Source organism: Gekko japonicus, unplaced genomic scaffold, assembly GCF_001447785.1.
Source record: "Gekko japonicus isolate JY-2015 unplaced genomic scaffold, Gekko_japonicus_V1.1 scaffold21, whole genome shotgun sequence".
NCBI lineage: Eukaryota > Metazoa > Chordata > Lepidosauria > Squamata > Gekkonidae > Gekko > Gekko japonicus.
In genome coordinates, this window is record NW_015173122.1 from 2351715 (window position 1) to 2374564 (window position 22850).

The following is a 22850-nucleotide window of genomic DNA, read 5'->3' on the forward strand; positions in this document are numbered from 1 at the left end:
TTTCTCCCCGTCCCCACAACAGACACCCTGTGAGGTAGGTGGGGCTGAGAGAGCTCTTTCAAGAACTGCCCTTTCAAGGACAGCTCGTTAGAACTATGGCTTGCCCAAGGTCATCCAGCAGGTGCATGTGGAGGAGTGGGGACTCAAACCCGGTTCTCCCAGATTAGAGTCCGCACACTTAACCACTACACCAAACTGGCTCATTCTTCTGTCTCATTCTTTGAGCTCAGAGAGACAACTCCCAGGAGAAGCAAGACTGTGACACTGGGCAGGCTGAGGCTTTCCATTATACCCAAGTACCATCATTTTGTCTGCCCTCCACTGCTTGGTGGCGTCTTGCCACTGTGCCTGCTGCCCCCCCCCCAAAAAAAATCCGGTTAATAAACTTACCTGCAACTTCCTTGAGATTTTGGATCGCCGGCCTTAGATGCTTAGATAAACCAATGGATGACAGACCAATAGAGAGTTGCCGGCTACAAGTAAAATGGAACTCTGCTGAGCAGAGCAAGGCCAGGTGTCTGTCAAAAGTGAAGCCTGGGCCCCGGTAACTATTACCAGTGCCTATGGTAGCTCAGGGGTCAAAGAGATTTGTGCAAATGGTGGGGGGGGGGGGGCAGGGAGAGTTCAGACCAGTTTCCTGGCTGGCACATTCCCTCTGCCTTTGGGCTACACACTGAGATAATGTGGTCCTGGCTGGCACCCTGGACAACGTCCATAAACAGGGCTGTTCCCACAGTAAACGAAAGAGTCACTACTCAGCACATCCACCCACGATACAGAAGGAACACTGGCTGCAGCCCAGAAGCCAGTAATAAAAAAAAGGCTCCCAACAGCAAGCAGAAGGCATGCCAAAATCCAGGCGGGCTGGAAACACACCACAACACAGACAAAGTAAAACTGAGGACTTGTTTGTAATAATGTTGTTTGTTGGTCTAAGGGGGGGTAACATAATTTGAACACGTAAATGTGATGGGCGTTTGTGCACAACCGCCATACAAAATCTTGAGCTAGGGGCATGGTTATGGGGAACTGGGCCTCGATCGTCTTCAGTCTCCAAACACTCTCCCCATTTTGCCTTACGGCGGCAGAGGCATAGCCTGGTGCCTACCCGGTAACGGCTTCCTCCAAATGAGCCTAGGAGTGCTACGAATGACTCATTTCCTCCCTGCTGGCGAGCTCCAAACGCCACTGTGACACCCTGATTCCCTACAGCCCCCCCCCCCCCCCCCCGACAACCAGGAACCCTCAAGAAGCTGAACTCCACTGATGCACCGCTCTGGCTTCTCCTCTTTGTTATCACCTCTCGCTGCACGGCAACTGCATTGGCTCACATTAATCCGTTGCTTTCCTCAGCTGTCAAAAATTCAGGCTGCAACTTCTTTATACAGATCTGTCCTCCCTTTGGCACTCTGCCCCCACTGTCATCTCTGGGGAAGCAGATGAATGCCCTTGCCCCAATCAGCCATCGTATGGAATGGAAGGAAGTCTTCTGTCTCACTCTTTGGGCTCACAGAGACCACTGCCAGGAGGGCAGAAAACCGCATTTTTTCCGGCAGTGGGAGCGCGGAAGAGGGAGCGTCCATCTGTTGAAGCAACTTTACACAGATTCACAATACTGGTCTGCTGGAGATGCCCAAGGTCGCCTGTAGACAAAAGCTCATGCTCTAAGTTCGGGCACCACTGGGGTGAAGTCACAGGAGAGAGGGAGCCTGGGCCTCTGGGGCAGCCAAGGAGAGCAAAATGAAAGAATGGTGCAGGCCTGGCCCAGCGGCGTGATTTTTAAAATCGTAGCATGTGAGTTTATTATTAATACAGACTTAATGCCACTGGAACAGTCATAAAATCTTAAAGGATTTCATACAAAAAAAAGAAGTTAAGAACGTCCAGATCAGAAATGAGTATTAAGACCATTTAAAACTCGGCAGCTCTCACCTCCGGGGCCGAGCGAGTGGTGGCAGCGGAACGGTGGGCGGGGCTTTCCCGCAGGCAAGGCCTGTGCCGTCCAGTCCTGCTCCGCAATGCCGAAGCAGGGGAAAGGGCAGCCTCTCTCCGGTCCCCAGAACTTAAATCTTCACCTGGTGAAGAAGCTATTTGGTGCCTGTCCACATGGCAGCACACAGGAGATGGAGGAGCTTTGGAGGGCGGAGGCACAAGCGGGGATCTGCCTCCGGGAATACGCCCCAGGGGATGGGGGCTTTTTTTCGTAGCTGAGGCAGGGCCAGCCCGAGGTCTGGACAGACAGGCAGAAACCAGCGAGTGACAGATTTTGTTGTTTTATATACAGAATACAGGAAAAAAGTTTCTGTAAAGCCTAAAACATTGCAATTACTTCTGTACATCAGAACTTAGGAATGTGGCTGGGGGGGGGGGAGGGAAGGCGTTGGAACAAAAGGACAAAAACAGGCTTACGACAAAGAAACGCTTTGCTACAATAGACAACCGGAGGCAACGTCATACCAACATGTAGCACTGTACACAGCTTAAAAAACACGGAACAATGCCGTCACTGGATGTATTTACACAGAACCCCAAATACTTCTCCTTATTATCCCGAATGAAAGAGAGGATGGACGTCAGAAACATAAGACCTCTGTTCTCGCTGCCCACAATCCACCGAGTGCAACTGTAGCAGGGAGGGGAGGGGGACACCAGAGGCAGGGGGGAGGGGGAGATACTGGCAGGAGAATAGCACGTCTTTACATTAAATAAAACAGTGATAATTGTATAGAGATTTTGCTGTATGAAAACTGTATTTCTCTCTTTTTTCTTTAATATAAAACTATTGTCACTGGCACAAAATAGAACAAGTTTTTGATTATTTTTACAACGGCACGGGAGCGCTCTGGCCAGGCAACATCCACGAGCCAGCTGCTCTCGCCGGCACCGCCCAGCGTGGGGCGCCCCCCCAATGCGCTGCAGTTTCCTTTTTGTTTTTAAATGAAATGTATAGTACAAATATATGTGCAAATGCCCCTAAAACTTGAGCAAACAATTTTTTTAAAAAAAAGTAAAAGTTCTTCACTTCATGCAAAGGGCGGCAACAAGTCTTGTGGCCCACGTAGGCAAAAGGGGGGGGGGGAAAGATATCCAGAAGACATGGTTTGCGAGTCAACGGGTTTTGCCTGGGTCCGGAGGGAGGGGCCTCTCCCCTCCCCACCCCTAGGGCACCGAATTGGAGCGCAGCACGGGGACCTGGTGGGGCTTGAGGGACAGCTTCTCGGCCAAGTCTGTGTCTTGTGCTAAGGCGGCATCCCCTTTGGGCTGTTTGGTCGCAAACTCCGTGATGCTGAAGACGAACTGCAGGCAGCCCAGCTTGATGTAGCTGCCGTGGTGCAGGAGGGCCGTCCCCTCCCAGCCAGCCCCGCTGCCCCCGATCAAGCTGGAGCTGCTGGCTTTGCAGCTGCAGGGCTTCCGGAGCGGGCCTTGCGCCTGGGACCTCATCACGGCCGCCTCTTCGCTTGGCTGCTGCTGTTGCTGCTGCTGTTGCTCCTCCTCCTGTTTCCGGTTCTTGTGGCGCTCTGGAAAGAGAAGACACGGATGAGAACAGGACAAGGGTGGGGCTGAGAACCGCCCAGACTCTCTAGGATGAGCGTGACCGGATGTTTTATTCTGGATCTGCTAGTCATGGGAAGGAGCAAGGACACCGAGCCGGTGACGTGGGCTTCCTACAGGGGGGAAATAAGGAACAGGAAACGGCAGCACTTGGAGGCCACACAAAGTGGAGCTGGCAAAAAGGGCGGGCTTGTGGGTCTGAGCACTTCCTGGCACTTTTCTCCGTGCTCCCAAGGAAATGCAGCACACAAGGCCAGATTGGGTGGGTGGGCTATCCGGTAGTTCAAAAACATTTAAAAGCTGCCCAGAGACTGCAGTGGCACCCACTCCTGGTGCAAGGAAGACTGGACAAGACACAGAGAATGACGAGACCAGAAGCACTCTCAGGCATGGTGCCCTGGGGGCCAGGTTCCGGTGAACACGAAGCTGCCACAAGCACCCCAAAGCAGAGCCCAGGCAGCCGGCCTGAAGAGGGCGTGCCAGATTTCAAGAGAGTAAACCGGCAGGACTCTGGGACAGAGGGCAGCAGTCAAGAGATGCCAGGTGCTCTCTGCAAGCTGCTCAGGTGCTGGGCACTGTGCAAGGGGCAAAAAGCTTTCTGGTGAGTGGGTTCTGGAGGCAGGCTTACATATCATGTGGTGGCGGGAACGAGCCTGGTGCTTCTCCCACCAAAGACACCATGGCACCTAGGACTTACTGATCACACTCTGCACTTTGGCAACCATACTGCTGGGAGGGGTGAGGGCCGTCTTCTCGGAGAAGTCACACGAGTACAGGACGTTGTCGACCGTCGTGCCGTGCTCACTGTAGTTGAGCAGCTCATAATGCTTGGTGTTCTGGGAAAGAGGAAAAGGAAACCCACACTGGGAAATATATCAGGAGGGTGAGGGCCACAGGACTGGGCAAGGGGCCCCCGACCCTTCTGGAGGACCCCACGGAAGAGAGACTTCACCTAACCTCCCCCGGCAGGTCCATGTGTTTAAATCCGGTTCCCTGCCTGGACTGCATCACAAGGCTTCTGTGTGCAGTGGCCCGTGGCCTGCAACTCACCTCATCGTAGAAAATGCAGGCGTGCTTGCCAGACACGTAGTTGCAATGACCATAGTTCGTAAGGCACACGTCCATGTCCGCTCCTGCCGAGGGAAAGGGTGTGGATGAGGCTCTAGGTCGTGAGCAGCTCAGGTGCAGGGAGAAGGATTGCAACTGGGAGTTGGAAAGATGCTGGGAGATAATTCAGCCACCCCACCCCACCCCTTGATGAAGGGGAAGCCCCCCCCAATTGCTAGTTAGAAGCTGCCAAGGCAACCCTCTTCCCAACTGACTTGGCAGCAGAAAGACTTGTAGCACAGTCACGTGGAGCTTCTGCAGGGCCCAGAGGGCATTCAGTGCAGGCTGGGTGACGTTAGCCACGGTCTAGTCAGGGATCCCTAGTCAGGCAGTGAGTGGGCCCTTGCCTGTCCCAATGTAGAGGGTTCTGTAGCACATGTTCACAGCGCTGCCCATGCCCAGCAGAGGGTAGAAGACAGCCCGGGCCTGCACCTCCTTCCTCTGCCCTGCAAGACAGAAAGATGACCTCAGTAGCAAGTACGCCCAAAGAGAGAGAGAAACCCACCTCAGTGGCAGCACAGAGATGCTCGTTAGATGGCAGGAGCACAACAGCCAGCCCGGCCCGCTAAGAACAAAGGGAGGAGCGGGGCAAACAGGAGGAAATCCCCCTCCCTTCACTTCTGCACCTGACCCAGTTAAGGTGGTCCGGAGCCAGAAGCAGCCTTCCACCGAGATGTCACTCGCCGGATCATGAACTGCAGCCTAACTTGGATGTCCCTCTGAATGTAGGTTGTGCCTGTGGACACCCCGCCCCCCCCAACACACACTGCATTTGACAGAACGCAACATGCAATGTGGTACTGGTGGGGAGGGGGAGAAGAGTATGCTTTTCTTTAGCTGAGATGCAGACTGTGCAAGCAGGAGCTGTGCGCCATGACCTGTTGCCAACAACTGCTTGAGGCAAGAGAACAGTGTGCACGCACAGCCCTTGGTCCTTGCTGGAGGATTTGTTTTTGGAAGGGGGGGAGGGAAGGCACGGGCCATCTTTGAAAAAAGCGGGATTCCTGTGTCCACTCTGTCTGAAACTGCCCCCCCCCCCCAGTCCTAGACGTGCCCTTATTTTGGCACCCAGTGAACCTGCGCTTGGAACACTCCCTTTAAAAATAAGAAGGGGGGCAGACTTAACCTGGTTGGAAACATTACATTTGAAGTATGTACTTTTCTCCTGTGCTTGCTAAAAGTGCTTCGAACCAAACATCCTTAGGAGGGAATAAGCTCCAGGTCTCTACCTAGCCCCCTGCCTCCAAGCACGTGACACTCCACCCTTTCTTTGCCCTTTCTGTGCAGCCCCCAAATGGAGCCCGGGAGGGAGCCAGCCGTTCAGGGGAGCGGGAAAGGAAACAGCCCCAGCCAGGCTCCCTTTAGCTTGCCAATCCAGCCTGATGCCGAACTTAGTGCAGACTCCCGATCAGCATAGCCCGCTGCGATCCGCCGGCCTCAGCCTCCCCGGCAGCCGGGATTACAGGAGAAGGGAAATTGGCAAAGAGGAAAGCCAAGCTGCTGAATGATGCCGGGAGAAAGTCTAGGAGTGGGGCTGATGCTCCCAAATCCCACTTGGTTTCTCATCGCCATCATTTGCTCTGGAGGATCAGGGCAGTGGCTGAGAACGTGGCTCGACCGAATATGCTTGCATTCCTCCCTGCCCCCAGAGTATGCGAGGTGGCAGATGCTGCACAGACCCAACACCCGAGAGCAGTGGAAGATGCCAAAGTACTGCTTGCACCTACCTTCAGCCTGACCGCCCACAGGGCTGGGCTGGGCAGCGGCACCAACACTGCCCGTGAGGGGCTGAACTTTGGAAGCAAAGAGCTGATGGATTCTCTGCAAGGCCAGGAACTTGATCAGCTTCTCATCCAGCATGCTAATCTCAATCTCTGTTGAGAGAAAAGGAGGCTGCTAAGGGAGGGGGGCTTGCAACTGCCGAGTACACCTCTCCTGTCTACCAGAAGCAAAGCATCTAGTCCCAGAGCAAAGGCCACTCCCACAGCAGGAAACAGCAGCAGCAAACATAATCAGACAGGATCAGCTGTCAGCACAAACATGAGGAACAAGGTATTTCCATTTCCCCCTCTGTGTATCACATCTTGCAGAAACTGCCCTTGGCTTTTTTTTGGTAAAGGAATGGCAAGGGACAGGAGACTGCAGTGGGTCAGTCCGCCTGCCTCAAGCCAATGGCAACTGCAGCATTCCCGGAGGAGGCGCACTGACCAAGCTTGGGAGCAGAAATGTGAAGGCTCAGGGGCAAAGAATGGGAAAATTCTGAAAAAGACTCCCCTTCCCCAAGTCTTTGTCAATGGGAAAAAATTAGGAAATTTTTGAGGAGCACTAAAAAACCTGCTCCGAATTATTCTTTTGGAATGAGATAAATGATTCTTAAAACACAGTTTTTCTCACTCTGTTCAACTTGTCCAGTAGAACAATTGGGAAGTTTTCAGGGACCACTGAAAAACTCCTTTTTCAACTGTCTCTTTTTGGAGTGAAGTTTTTTTTAAGGCAAGGTTTTACTCAAAGTGCACAGCATGGAAAAATTTATGCAAGAAAACCTACAGCATTAAATAATGGTATGTATCCTGAATGATATGTATACTGAAGACATACAGAACTTATTTTCAACAATATGTTTACTATTTAAACATTAATTCTGGCAACAATACTTTTTTATCACTACAGAATCTGTTTCTACCCTAAATTTTAACACCCCCCCCCCAATCTTTCAGATAACTAAGATTAAAGATACATGGGCTAAGGTCACATAGGGTGCAGCAGTTTGCAACTCTCATCTATTGGGTATGTTTGCAATTCCTTATGGAAAACTAAGAAATTTATGCTGCTAAATTCCATAAACATGGAAAATAGTATAATTTCAATTAGTAAAATAAATTTTCGGTTGATAGTGTTTTCCAATACATATTTTCCAATTTCTCAAAATTTCTGGGTTTTGTCAAAAAAACAGCACCCCTCACCCCCAGACTTAAAAATATTTGGAAATTTTACATCTTTGCTTAGGAGAAACTGGGTGCTTAAAGCCAGCCCACACTAGGAAGAGATCATTTCGGGTCACATGGTCACAGCTGTCATGGCAGCGAGCAAGATCAACATGTGAGTGCTTGGCAGCCTGCGGAGCGGCACATCCTTTTTTGGGAACACGCAACAGAAAGAAGCTGGGACTCACCTCCACTTCCATCCATTAATGCTTTCAGGGAACAGGTGAGATCCAGTGGGGTTGCAGAACTGGGAGGCAGCACTGAGGATACCGATAAAACGCTTGGGCTGATCTTGCCATCTGGAGAAGGAAGGTGAGAAAACCCGAAGTGGTCACCTTATTGCTGCTTTCCCTAAAGAGGGCTGGGCCATTTCTACACTGCCCCACAGCTGGTTCGCAAAGAGCTTTATGGTGACAGTTGTTACAGCAGCCCTAGAGCATCCAATGAACCCCTCAAACCCACCAATGGAGTGGGCCCCTACCACTGCTTAAAATCCAAGTCTTTTCTAGCACAAAAACACCATCTGATCCACTGTGTCTAGCGTCAACTGAGCTCCTGGAATCATTCCTTCTGGATAGAGCAAACTAATTCATTTTTATACCTGCTGTTAAAGTATTATTCAGGCTTTGCAATGGTGCCTCTTAGTAATTTAGTACAGCCCTGAAAGCCAAACTCGGGTGCCTGTTCCAGGAAATAAGGTATGAGAGAGGTTTGTAAAACAGAAGAGATAAAAGTTAGTGTTAGCAGGCCCATGGAATAGTAGCCATAGGAGGGGGAAGGGAAACCTGGCACCAAGATGCTCAACTCCCCTTGCCAAATCATACCCCTCTGCTTTCTGAGCCTTCAGTGGATACTGCCATGCTGGTAAGAGTACGCACACCTGGCCTATGAAGATCAGAAGAGCCCTGCTAAAGCAGACCTATGGACCATCAGGGCCAGCACCTTGCCCCCCCCCCCCCAATAATGGCCAGATTTATTTTATTGAATATATTTTAAGCCTGCCTTCTTCTCCAAGGTAGAAAACAAACTTTCTATAACCATATAAATCTTAACACAACTAAAATTGCCAGCAAAACCTTTTTTTGGTGAGTATTTGTGCGTATGTATGCATGCATGCGTGCCTGGAAGTCATGGTTGACTTCTGGTGACCCATAGTGGGGCTTGGACGCTTCAGAGAGGTGGCTTGCTATTGCCTGCCTCTGAGTCCTGGCCCTGGTATTCCTTGGAGGTCTCCCTTCAAAGTACTTGCCTAGGTCGGCCCTGCTTAGAAGAAGAGTTGAATTTATACCCCACCCTTCACTCAGAGTGGCTTACAATCTCCTTCCCTTCCTCTCCCCACCACAGACACCCTGTAAGGTAGGTGGGGCTGAGAGAGCTCTGTGAGAACTGCTCTTGAGAGAACATCTCTGAGAGAACTGTGACTGACCCAAGGTCACCCAGCTGGCTGCATGTGAAGGAGTGGGGAATCAAACCTGGTTCTCCAGATTAGAGTCCGCTGCTCTTAACCACTATACCAAACTGGCTTCTGAGATCTGACGAGATCGGGCTTTCCTGGGCTGTCTAGGTCAGGGCAGCAAAAACTTTATAAATGACATCCGCAAGAGATCCCTGCCCCTAAGAACCGAGAGAGTACAAAAAGTATCAGGAGACACCAAAGGCTCTCTTAAAGACGCTTGGTGAGTAGCCGTGTTGGTCGGCAGTAGAATGGCAAGCTCAAGCCCACTAGCCCCTTGTGATTTCCAGGGTATAAACTTGGAAGAGTCAAGAGCTCCCTTTGTCTGTTGTGATGAAGGAAGCTTTGGAAAATCTTCTGTATCTGAAGAAGTGAGCAGTGACTCAGGAAAGCTCCTACCCTGCCAAAAATTCTGTTAAGACTTTAAGGTGCTATTGGACTCTTGCTCTTTTCTACTGCTACAGACAGACACAGCTACCCATCTTCAGTTAAAGGCCAGACTGCTGTCTGTGACTCCTTTTTCAGAAAGCCTCCTTTGGAAGATCCCAAGCAGAGCATAGAGGCCAAAGCTTCTTCCTGTAGCCCCCCCAGCAACTGGCTATCTATTTAGCCAGCGGCATACCATTGAGGGAACCCCTCTGGCATGAATCCGTCTAGTCCCCTTTCCTTTCCTTTATTGTTATGCTCCTCTGACCAAAGCTCTTGAGTGGTCAATACAAATACAAGCTAAAATACGAAACTGTAAACATTAAACAGCATGGTCAATTAAAAGCCCTGTCTGTAACGGCATATGGATCTAATCCCCTTTTAAAGCTAATTAAGCTGGGTTTCACTGCCGTCTCCTGTGGCCGCAAGGTGTAGCCCACTAGCTCTTCCACTCAGTGAAGTTCCAATCCCAGGTGGCTTTTGTCCATGTTGGTCCCAAGATCCCCAAAGCACAGCCTTTTCAGTAGTCAAAACGGACCCCACTTTCACCAGCTAATAGGACAAACTCTGTACATTCCACAAGTGAATTATTCATTGTGCCCTCCTCCTGCCTATCCTGAATCTATTTTTTTTATATTTATAACCCACTTCTCATGCGAATAGGGATCAAAGCAGTTTATAACATGTTCTCACTTTCATTTTTATCCTCACCACTACCACTGTCTGTTTATAGCTAATGGCCAAATGGTGTTCAACAACCACCCTGTGAAAGTGTGCAACTGGGCCAAGGTCACCCAGCAAGCTTCTATGGCAGAAGTGGGGATTTGAACCTTCCAGATCCAACCTTCAAACATTCTGAAGCTGTAATAGTAGAAAAAACTTTTTATGCCACCCATACATTTATGAGCCTCTATTATGCACTGATGAGGAAAAGAGGTTGAGGGCAAGTGAACCTAGGCCTGGTGAACAAAGAAGAGCAGCTCCCCATTACTGGGGAAATGGTGCTTCTATGGCCTCATTCGGTGCATTTGTATCCTGGGGTTTTTTTTGGCTGTTTCCCTAGAATGCAGTATTAAAACTGCAGTTTCTCTCCAACTGGGGCCCATGTGTCCTTTGTAAGGAAAGAACACAATCTCTACCCATGCTCTTCATGGCTAACGTTTAAGCGGCATCCTCCCCACTTTCTAGGAATGGGAGCAGGGACAGAAGGGAGGAACTAGCCTCCAGTTTCAAGAAGCAGGGTCTTGTATTGCCACCACTGCCTGTAGTCACTGAACTTCCAGATAATCTCGGAGTGGAAACAGATTGACTGGCTGCTAGGATCCTATCGCCCAAACCTAGGAACTCTGATTGGCCACACGGCTCCATGGCAGTATATCCATGATGCAGTCACCCTAGTTGCTTCAGGTTTAAAGTGGAACTGATTTGTCACTTAATTTTCCAATGCAAAGGATTCCACCGTAGAGACTTGGAAATGACACTGGTGTCCACAGAGAATGACAGCAAATGGATTTCCACTAGTTGAGTTACATGTGATGCTGGTCTTTTTCCATTTCTGTAAGCAGCTCTGAATTTTTCCAAGCCCCTTCCCCAGCCATTCCCAGAATTTTCCTGCAGCCTCGTGCACAAAGCATCTTCCAACCAAGGGATGGAACAGATTAGAACTTGGGCCAGGGTCTCTGGACTTGTGACCCAAGAGAATAAGCTACATGTCACCTTGCATGGATAAAACAAGCCAGTTTGGTGTCGTGGTTAAGAGCTGCAGTGTCCAATCTGGAGAACCGGGTTTGATTTCCCACTCCTCTATATGCAGCTAGCTGGGTGACCTTGGGTCAGTCACAGTTATCTCAGAGATGTTCTCTCAAGAGCAGTTCTCTCAGAGCTCTCTCAGCCCCACCTACCTCACAGGGTGTCGGGGGGGGGGGAAGGAAAGGAGATTGTTAGCTGCTCTGAGACTCCAAGTGAAGAGCGGGGTATAAATCCAATCTCCTCTTCCTTCTTTATTTAAAACATGCTTATAAAGCACAGCTGATATGGTTCTCACTGTGTTGTTTTGACAACACAAGAGGATGGCAGCCTCTATGGGGCAGCTGTGACGTTTTGCTAAGCTCTCTGGCACATGGTGGGCACTGGTGAGGGAGGAGGGGAGGACTTTGACCTGCCTAAATCCTTGGGTCTGAGATCTGTGGGTCTGAGATCTGCTGGGACAGGGTACCTGAGTATTCTCCACAGTGGCCACATGAGAACATAAGAGAAGCCATGCTGGATCAGGCTAATGGCCCATCCAGTCCAACACTTTGTGTCACACAGTGGCCAAAGCCCAGGTGCCATCTGGAGGTCCACCAGTGGGGCCAGAACTCCAGTAGCCCTCCCACTGTTGCCCCCCCCCCCAAGAATACAGAGCATGACTGCTCCAGACACAGTGTTCTCTCTATACCTTGTGGCTAACAGCCACTCATAGACCTCTGCTCCATATGTTTATCCAGTCCCCTCTCGAAGCTGCCTACGCTTGTAGACATGCTACAACAAGTTAGACCACAAAGGGGGCGGTGGAGCATACTCCCCTTTGCAGAAGAACATGCATAGGGCTGGTGCCCCAACCAGATTCTGGATGCACGAACACCGTAGAACCAAAGCAGAAGACAAAACAAACCATCAACTGGGCACCCACTGTAACAGTGGGACTGATCAAAGCTCCCCCGACAAGCAGCAGGTGAGGGCTGCCCTTAATACAACTCTGAACACTTTCAAGCTGCCAAAGGAAAAATGGAATGGAATTCCGGATAAGAAAATATAAACAGCAGACGAAGATGCCTTATAGAAGTTGGATCCCAGTTGCCAGTGAGAAAGAGAAAGGTCTTCCCTGGCATGTACTGCCAGACTGCACCCAAGGTCTTACGCATACAGAGCGGGTGCTCTGACCCACAGCTCTTCCCTGAAAGATTCCTAGAGTGCTCTCCTTGTCACCCCCCATGCTCAGCAGGAGGGTAGCCCTGCCCACACTCAGGAATTCTCCTGAATGCTCCAGTGTTCCACTGACCCCCCTGCTCACCTGGAGGTGGTGCTGGGGAGCAAAATCCGTGAGCAGCTCCGACAGCCGAGATCCCGTCACCCACGGTCGCCTGGGGAGGAGTGAGTGCCCGGGTGGCCGTCAGGGGAGAATCCATGGCCCCCAAGTCTGTGGCCAGCAAAGGCCCAATCTGTGTCTGTGCGTTCTTCCTCTGCAAAGTGCTGGCTGCTTCCAGGCTGGTGCAAGAGCTCAGGATGGAAGCTGGCATGCCGGCAACTGGCACGGAACTCCTATGCACACAAGACACAGGCCCCACCGCATTCTCAGTCTTTACAACACCTCCTGCTATGTGATTGAGGAGCCCGCCAGCCGCAGGAGGCGTGGAGGGCCTGGGCCACGGCTGCCGATGAGACAGGCCAGGAGAGATCACGCTGCCTTGCCCGCTTAGCCTCGGAGAGTCAGTCAAGTGTGCTGTGGAGTCACTGTAGAAATGCGGGCCATTGACTTTCACCTCTGAGGCAGAGCTGGGGCCATTGGATGTTCCGCAAGGCGATGCCTTCTTGGGCCGGTCCGGACACGAGGGGTAGTGGGCATCCTCCTGCAGAGTGCCCAGGGAGTTCTGAGTGGCTAGCCCAGGGCCACAGGATGCTGGGTAGATGGAAGGGACATTTGCCTTGTCAGCTGCCTGGTACGGACCGGCGAGGGAGCCGTCGGTCACGATTGCTGGTTTCACGTCGGCGGTTTCTGCCTGTTCAGAGTCCCAAAGGGAAGGCATCTGCTTAGCAGACAAGTGTTTCAAGATGCTGCACTGCAGGGCAATGACGCTGCACAGCCACTGAAAGCAGAGACACAAAGGGCACACACTCAGAAGAGGCCCCACACTGTTCAGCGACCGGTTCAGCCCACAGCCCTACCTTTAGGGCCAGCCTGCCAAGCCCCTCCAACAGGTGTGAAAACGGACAAATGGACGTTAATGAGGAAATAATTCTTCAGTCTGGAAGGGTACTGGTGCTCCCAGAACTGGCCTTTGTAGGAAGAGCTGGACTCAAGGGCTGTCCTTGCCCACCAAGTCTCATCTGGACAGGATTCCCTTTCTAGAGTTGGAACGGGGAACTGATGCCCCAGGGGCTGCAAGCAGCCACCCGATAGCCCCTACCCACTTGGAATGGCTCTCTCCCATCTACCATTTGGGTGCCCAGTGCAGCTACATTTTAGGGACCCACTTTGTTACTGGGGAAGCAACTAATATAGATTTTTCTCTCTCTCTTTCCCATGCATTCTAAAGAGAGCCCGACCATCCACAGCAAAGGAGTTGGACGTTTCCAGTTTCCAGGTAAGGCAGGTTGGCCATTGAATACCCCACAGGAAAGAGGCGAGACACCTAGTTCTGGACCCAGCATGCAGACTGCTGAGGCAAGACGCATCTCCCATCTTGCAGTACAAGTATCCCAAAATCAGGCCCCTCCTGTAACAGAAACCGCCTCCTTTCCTGCACAGTGGTTGCCTGAAGACATCTAAGATGCTTGGGGAGAAAAGCGTATGACTGCCACAAGGTAGTCTTCCCAAGCAGTGCTGGTGAAACGGTTAGATTTTCCTCCTGCTTTTCAGGCACAGCCGCTCCCAAAGTAGCTCATTAGGAACCAAAGCATAATCAGAGTGACGCTATTCCATGCAAACTCTTCACTGGGAGACTCCCAGCTGAGCCGTCTGAGGGAAGGTTGTTAAAGCACACCCAATGCCAGCTATTGGAGCTGTGGGAAAGGCAATACCCGAGAGCCAGCTGTCACCGTAACCCAGTGCAGAAGGACTTGACGAGGAGGATCCCCTCCAGACCAGCAGTAAAGCAGCCCTGTGGAGCCCACAGCAGACAAGGCTTCTCTGTGTTTACCTCTTGCTGCTCTGCCTGGGTGGCTAAGTGCTCCGAATTCCAAAGGTGCTTGTGCGTAGACTCCTCGGGAACCCCGTTACAGATGAGCTCCCCGTCCCTGATGGCCGCGGGTGGTAGCAATGGAGGTGGAACCCGATACTGGGATTTTATAGCATCAGGAACCTGTAAGGAGGAGAGGAATCGGTACCTATTACTCAGTAGCAGCATACTTGCAGCAAGAGCCCTGTGCACAGCAGTACAGTCCAAAGCCCCCGTCCCTCCACCAAAGCCTCTTTCGGAACTACCTCCTTACAGTATAGTACTTCTGCCTCACATAGTGATTTTACAGCAAAAAAAAAAAAAAAATGGCAGGAGGGAAAGCTCCTAATTAAGAGCAGCAACCAGGACTGTGACTTCCAGAAGGGAAGTGACCTTATCGATCGGAGAAGGCGTCACCCCTCCTTCTAGAGCCATGCAGCACCACCGGCGGCAAAGCTGTGAGACTGGACAGCGACCAGATGCGCCACTGCCCAGCCCACTCAGTTCCTTGTCGGCCACGCATCAGCGACATTGTCTCTACCTTCAAGGCCCTTCTCTTCACTGACTGCACCACCCGCCGATTGGGTGGATGCTTCTTGTGGATCCGATTCAGGAAATCCACCTTGACCGCATGCTGGGAGATGGTGTCTTGGAAGCGGTCAAACACCCGGCACCGGTTGCTCAGGGTCATGTTCTTCTGGTTCAGCTGGAAAGGAGAAATGGCGCTGTGTTACAACTCCCACAAAGGGAGCCGTGTGACTTGCAGCAAGCAAGAGGAGGCACCCAGAGATTTAAAAAATAACAACAACAGAGGGGGCTCGGCTTACCACAACATGCTCAATGTGATTCGGACACATCCACCTGCCTAAGGGCATGGCTGTGAGCGGAGGCTCCAGGCAATCCATATGAAACAGGAGTGGGCAGTAATCACACTGGATGAGAGGGGCCACTCGGCAGCTCCTGAAAAGACGGAAGGCAACGTTGCACAGGGCCGGGTGGAGGGTCGAGGAGAGAACGGCAGTGGGTGGGGGAGAGAATTGTCGTGCCTGTAACTGGAAGGTCCCACAGTTCAATTGTAGCAACAGAAAGCAACACCTGCTCTGAAGGCAGTGAGGTGGGCATACCCCAGGACAAGGCCCTCGGGCATGCCCAGGCTAACAGCTACGCTACTTGGGGGCAGAGAAGGAGGAGACCACAGTGTTGCAGCAGACAGGATCTGGGAGAAATGGCAAATGCCACCCACGTCCTTCCCAGAAAAAAGACTCCAGATGGGAGAGGGACAGCCTTGGCAGGAGCTGCTGAAGTGCTGGCAAAGTGGCAGGCCGGCCCAGACACGTACGCAAGCCAGCTTCTGGGGAGGACTCCAACGACAACAAGCAGCTGATGAGTCGAAAAAGGAATGCCTGAGATGATGCCTCTGACACACCAAACCACTCTGGAACCAACCCAGAAGGACCACTCATGTGACTTCCCGGACCGGAACAGTGCTGCACAAATCCCCGAGCACTATCGGCAGTATTTCAGCACCTAGCGTTTCTCCAGGCACAAATCAGACTACCCAGTCGCTTCTCAGTTCATCCCCACAACCACCACTCCCCCTTATAAAAGGCCGTAACGACTCCTATTTTACTGATGAGGAACCAAGGCGGACTACCCGGGAACAACAAAGCAGGGAAATCTCCTGCTCTTGCAGGTGATCAGCCATTCCTCAGAAAAGGTGGGGGAAGGCAGAGAAGAGATGCATGCATTCCCCCTTTCACCGGCTGTGGATTTTGCAAGAGAGAACTTGTGCACAGCCAAAGTCCACAGGACTCCCGGGTGCCCCCCCCCAATAGCAGACCTGCTGAGAGTCCCAAACCACACCCCCGATCTCCAGAGAGCAGGCACAGAACTCCACTGTGGCCCTTGAGGCCCACACATCGCAACAGCATGACTTGCTCTGCCCCTCACCCACATGGATACCTGCTGCACGTGAAGCAGACTTTCACTGGCAGGGGAACCAACCCATTGTGGTCCAGTTCGTGCTGTGCTTTCTTGACATTCTTTCCACTGGTCTCCTCCTTCCTTCTCCTCTTACTGGTACCTGGAGGAGAAGATGGAAACAGCTCCCCGTTACTTCTATAACACCTAAACTTGCAGATACAGAAAGCAGGGACGATGGGAGAAGAAAACACACGGACGTAGGAGGAAGAGCTAAGCGCCCCCTGCCCCCAAGTGCCCTGCCAATGGTGGGTGCCTCTGCTCTCCAGAGAACAAGAGGGTGGGTTAAGGCCTGCCTCATTTTGCACAGTTCAGACCCTTGACTGCTGGCATTCTGTATGTCCTCTGGGCACCTGGTGACAGCAGCTGGTAGAAACAAGATGGCCCCTCGGGAAGACAAGGCATGCAAGGGGATGGTGCTCCACTCGCCTGGAAGTGCTGTGGTGCAGGTCAGTTCATTGGGCAGCTGGAACTGGGTTGGGTTCCGTTCCATGGCAGCGGCGATCAGCAGCTCAAAGGGCCGCTTCAGATGGGGCTGCCCGCAGTCTGTTTCTGTCGTGGGGGCAGAGTACTCATCCACGTCAATGATGTCCTCATCCACGTCGTTCTGCTCCGAGTTGGGCGTTTCAGTGCTGGCATTGGACGTGGGTGTGCCAGGCCGGCTCGCCCGGCGCTCCAAGAGCCGAGTGTGAGAGAGGGCCCGGAGGCTGCCGCTGCTCGACCGGTCCAGGAAGTCCGCGTCGCTGGTGGGGGATGTGGTCCTCTTCCCAGACTTGTCCACCAAACCATTCACATGACCCAGCTCCTTCTTCTGCTCTCGCTTCTGCAAGATACAACCAAATTTAACAGAGCACGCAGAAGAGAAAAATGCGAGATATCTTCCTCCACCAAGGAAAGTACAATGGCTAGCTTGAAAAAAGAAGAAAATTTATCATTATATATAAACATGAACCTGAGAAATAGAAACTACAAGACAAGAGGAAATTTATGAAGACATCCTATCAGGTGCTCATATAGTTACCATGCAGTAGTACTATCCAATAGGAGGAGCTTTTGAAAGGTACTGATTGCTTAACTCAGAGTCTTTACGTTCTGGTCACATTTATGAAAGAGCTTTAAACGGCAGCATCCTTCAAAAATGGTTCTCGAGAAGGCGATGGCTTTGCACTTTGCTGAGCAATTCTTTACATTAAAAGAATACCAGCCCTTGACAAAGGCCTCATTTTGACTAACCCTTTTGACAGTTCAATTTGACGGGTAAGTTCCTCCATTAAACAAATCTGCCGTATCGTTTGATACCCACTGGTTTGTGTCCAGGGGATTCGATGACTTCCAGTGCAATGCGCTTGAAGATGGCGCAAGCACAATTTGCATTTCTGCTAAGCAGTTTTCAAACGGATACAGAGGTGACACACAAATGTGGGGTGCCTCTCATGATGTAAGGCAGCAAAAAAGGGAAGAAACCTCCCCTTGAACTGCAATCCAGAAATATCTGGGGTCTCAGACTCTGAAATATATTCCCAGGTACACCTTCAAGCTGGCAGCCCCGGGAGTCAATATTTGTATTCAGCCGTGCTGGCTTGGTTGGCTGCAGCAGACGGGGCAGCCATATCTGACAAGCCAGAACCTGGCCCAATCGTCTCCCTCGCCCATTTCCCACACACAAGGCAGGCATAACTCACTTCCCTTTTTGCTGCTATGGCAACAACAGGAGGCCGCTTCATTCTTTTAAAGCTAGCCGGAAGGAACTGGGCTGCTTGGCAATCCAGGCTGCCAGCCTGAAAGAGGCAGAGGCCTGCTGCCAGCGCAGCGACCGCTCCCTTTTCACAGCTGCAACCGACTCGCAATACAGCTGTTTGAGGAGGCACAGACGGTGGGGGGCCACGGCCACACTAAGCAAGGACAGCAACTTAAAAATGGATTTGCACACCAAGGAGAAGTGGAGGCACAGGTGGTTTATTCATCAAAGGGGCGCTGTGACTTAATTCATTTAACTTTTTCAGAGACCGATGAAGTAGGTTTTTCCCTTGACTGAAGCAGGCGGCCATTTGAAACAAAACACACTGGGATTTAAGACTTTTTTTTTTCTTTTTTGCCTGCAAGTCATTGCTATTTTTTCCTCATGTAGATTTTTTTTTCATAGCTGCCAGCTCTCCTGGGTTGTTCCCAGCAACAGAGGCACAGAGATTTATATCTGGAGCCAGGGAAGTTCGATCTAGGAAGCATTTTGTCTTTACCTTTCTACGCACTGTACAGCGATGACACATCCACTCCCCTGGAGGCAGCATCTCCTCACTTAATGGAGGGTTACTACGAGAAAAGACAAGAAGCAGACAGTTATTCTTCAGCTCCAACACGTGACCTGGATATACATCCATTTCAAGCCAGAAGGGTTAGGAGACACGCAGCAAGGTAGTCCCTCTGCCTCATTCTAGACCATGCCTTCTGGCCGGATGTACAGCTAGCCTCTTGGCCTGATGAACTGGAGGCTGCTTGTCATTCTCTGCTTTTACAAAGAGACTTTACAAAGCACGAGGGTGCTGGCCGCCTCCCCCCACCCCATTCAAACTCTTTTCTCATGGAGCTCAAGAAGCTATCCGGAATCACATCAAGCCACCTTAAATTTGTTGATAGGAGAGCCATTACTGTACAAGCGCACACAAAGCTCGCAAAGGGTCAAGCACTTCCTTGGAGCAAGGAACACGTGGCTGTACCTTGGTGGGAAGAACAGAAAGCGGCTGACCTTCTCAAATGACGCTTATTGTTGAGGGCCAAAGCCGCCTTTCAGGAAACAGAGGTCTTGCACAGGGGCAGTGTTCCCTCTAAGCTGAGCTAGTGTGAGCTAGCTCAAGGTTTTTTAGCCTCCAGCAAACAGGTTTTAGCCTTAGCTCAGGAAGGATGGCTCCAGAGCAAACTAATTTAAGCAGCAGCCAAATGGCTCGCTCACAACTTTAATACCAGGAGCTCACAAGGTAGAATTCTTGCTCACAAGACTCCACAGCTTAGAGGGAGCATTGCACAGGGGCACCTCGCAGAATGCGACCGAGTTTTACGTGTGTCAGTAGGTGCTGCCTCCCGTTCCCCCTTGGTTTTTATGCTGCCATTTAGAGAAAAGACAGGGGTGTAAAGGAAAGAGTCACACACTGAGTCGGAGGGCAGGATGTGCAGAAGCCCAATCTAAGCAGCACAAGGAAGGAACCAAAGGAAAGCCAGACAGGAAAGAAAGCAAAAGGAACCAGGAGGGGACGCTGGATCCCAGAAGTCTGAAGGCCACCTTGAGCCCAAACACAGCCTGCCCACGTCTCTAAGATGGAGACCCTCCCAAGGGATGGCTGCTGGGCCAGTAAAGGAATTATGCCCCTTTCTTTTCCAGATCTTAGTTACCGCACTGTCATGAGGTAGGGAACTGGAGTGGTGCCACGGGTTGAGTTAAGGCTTAGAAGAGACCCAAGTTCCAACCCCCATTCAGCTGCAAGGCTCTGTGACTAATGCACCTCACAGAGATGTCAGGGAAATAGTGAGAAGTGTTGCCTGGAAAAATACTGGTATGCAAAAATGATGCTAAGAAAGCACTTCAAAATATTTGACCAGCTGTTGGACCTCACAATCGTTCATTATTTCTGTGGCGGTATGGGCCTGCTCTGGCCTGCAGGCCCTGTTCCACCCCATTCTCCAGAGTTTTCCCAACACCTGGAGAAGCTTTTATTTCTCTCTCAGGTAGCCCGCTGCCACCACCTAACCTTTGTAGGAATTGCCCGCTGGGAGGGTAAGGGCTCCCAGCATCCCTTCCAAGTTCTGAGGCCTTGCATCTGTGTCTCCTGCTGCCCAGCACCTGGTCACCATGGGAACAATTTGCTGTCTTGTGCGCCCCTGGAGGAATAGCCACTTGCGAACTGCCTTCCTTCCCCGGCACTCCTTTTAAAATAGCATGTCAGAGATGGTGAAAGTCTATGTGGTACAGAGAACCACTACCATCATCCAAAGTTGTAAAGTATTTATTAAAATGAAACATGTTCACAAGCATGCTTTTAGCACAGCACCAGATCGAGCAAGGGATTCAAGAGAAATGGTAAAACACAATTCCTCTGCCCCACTCTCTATACATGCCCTATCAGATGTTAAAATACAGGACAGGCCCTTTGCTTAGGATGTTCTAGATCTCTACAGAGTTCCATTACCTTGAGGCAACCTTCAGCTCTTCAAGCCAGCACATAGTCAAATGGCTGCCTCCTCCAGACCTCAGTTAGAGATCTATCTGCTCTGATGGTCCCAGTGCAAAAGAGACCTCCTTCTTGCTGCAATGAGTTTTTATCACCTCTTTTCCCCACCCACTGGCCAGGTCAAGCTGGGTCAGAATTGCTTTTCTTGAAGATTTCAGACTTTCCTTCCTGAAGACTCTCTTGTATTTAATACCTCCAAATATCTGTTTTCTGCTTGAAGGGGGGAGGAGCTTGACCATCCTACTGTCTAGTCCTAGCATTTGTATGAGGTCAGGTTGAAGTAAGTCTGGAAAGCAACTGAACTGACTTCCCCCCTTCCTGTCTGTTCTCTCCCCAGAGAGAGAAAAACGTTTAAAACTCAGAGTAAAGGTTTTACTCAATTCAAATCTTTTGCTCAATTTTGCTAAAGGTTTTGCTCAATTCAAATTCATTTTGCAATGAAAAAAATGCATTTCTCCACAATTTCCAACTCCCAGACCATGGTCAGGCCCAATGCCCAATCTGCAATACAGCGATTATTGCTCTGACCTACCTTACAGTTACTGTTGTAAAGGCTATGGCAACAATATATAAAAGGCTCTTTGAACAATTAGAATCAGCATAATTACTCCATTTATTAGTGGTGGTCCCATTACCTGTGCAAAGTTAGAAAATGGCTTTACAGCAGGGGTCCCCAAAACTTGCAGAGCCTGTGGAAACTACTGAAAATGAGAACAGCTAGTGCCACAAAATGGCATTCTCCAGAGGATGATGATGATGATAATAATAATAATAATTAAAAAAAAAAAACCACTTTGCCACGTATTATAACACCATACAGGTCTGAAGGCTAAAAAGCATGATCTGCAAAAGATTCAAGTACAGTGGAAAAAACACACAAACAAAACCTGTGACTCACAACAACCTGGCAGGAGGTATTGGGAGCATAGTTAAAGGTGATGACCTGCCTTTAAAAAGAGAAAGGGGAAAAGCCCAAGCATTTAACATCTCTCTCTTCCAATTAACAGCTGCCCTCTGTGCCTTGAGGAGGCTGCCAGATTTATTACAGATCTGTTTTATCAACAGATCTGATGGGGAAGGTTGACAGCAGTTCTGGAGATGCTTGGGGGGGTATAATGATGGCATTCTGGAGCACAGGGTGAGGAAAAGCAGGATCCAGCCTGCACAGTAAGGAAGACGACATGCACCAGCGCATCCAGCCTCAGCTGCAAAAAGCACACAAGGATCCATCCATGCGGAGGGTGCCAGAGACAACAGACAAAAGGCCTCTTTGTGGAGCAGAGCCTGCTCATTCCCACAAGCTTGTTGCCCTTCAGCAGTTAGGTCCAGTTTTGGGCGCCCCCAAAGCATTTCCATCACCCCAGATTTGGCAATGCGGGGAAAAACCCGAATCCTCCCCTCTGATACCCAGAACTCAGACCTCGCCCATCCTCAGGGGTCACATTTACAGAAGCTTCCATATTCAGGACTCTGATGATATTTATTAGGAAGTGTTCCCACTCTCCCCCAGGTGTGTCTGTGTGTGTCTAGGTGGGGGCTGGGCTTCCAAGGTTCACCTGCTCTGCCTTATGGTTGGGTTAGACTTTTAAGCCTGTGGCATTTATATGGTTCTGTTTCAACATTATGGAAAAAAAACCCTACCCCAGTTCCAAAACTCACAACAGTTTACAGAAAGACAGGCTTTCTAGGTTGTTATTTATGTGCTGGATCACAGTCTGGAGACCTCGACAGCATACGTGACTCTCACAACTAAAGAATATAAAGACTTTCAACTGGGATCCACTGAAAGGGGGGGGGGGACCACTACTGCTGCAGCACCAATGACTCTCAGTTCTGCAAATGCAAAAGACCTGTGTTGCACCCACGGCATACATGCTTCTTTGCAACTGGCCCTTAAATGTTATCTGGAGTGGACTTGCATACGAACTGTCTTGGCCATGATCCATCCCTACCACAAAGAAACAGCAGCCGGGCCACTGCTGTCCACCCCCAGCAGACATTTTTCCAAGCCACGTCTCCCTGTCATTGGCCACAACCGGAGAAATGGAAAGAGCTCATCTTTTCCAAGAGACAGATTCGTGACCAGGAAACAGCTCCCTTCCCTCCACACAGTGGAGCTCTTTGTTAAGATCCTGCCAGCAGGGGGAAGCGAGGAAGGGGGGAAAACAGCAGTCACAAGAGCTTCTGTTGCTCCAATCCAATCGCTAAAAAT

The 22850-nt window shown here is 50.7% G+C and overlaps 1 protein-coding gene across 1 annotated transcript in view; it reads right to left on the minus strand.

The window, feature by feature from the left end:
- Nucleotides 1-2365: 2365 nt before the first annotated feature.
- PHF12 (PHD finger protein 12) overlaps nt 2366-22850 on the minus strand; it is a 32864-nt gene continuing 12379 nt past the window's right edge. The window contains exons 5-17 of the mRNA XM_015421858.1: nt 18656-18728; nt 16848-17241; nt 16401-16521; nt 15266-15398; nt 14980-15144; nt 14421-14582; nt 12575-13367; nt 7832-7942; nt 6387-6533; nt 5007-5105; nt 4603-4685; nt 4250-4388; nt 2366-3518 (exon numbers count right to left, since the gene is read on the minus strand). Coding sequence (XP_015277344.1) covers nt 3160-3518; nt 4250-4388; nt 4603-4685; nt 5007-5105; nt 6387-6533; nt 7832-7942; nt 12575-13367; nt 14421-14582; nt 14980-15144; nt 15266-15398; nt 16401-16521; nt 16848-17241; nt 18656-18728 — 2779 coding nt within the window. The 3' untranslated portion in view covers nt 2366-3159. The remainder of the gene's footprint in view (nt 3519-4249; nt 4389-4602; nt 4686-5006; nt 5106-6386; nt 6534-7831; nt 7943-12574; nt 13368-14420; nt 14583-14979; nt 15145-15265; nt 15399-16400; nt 16522-16847; nt 17242-18655; nt 18729-22850) is intronic.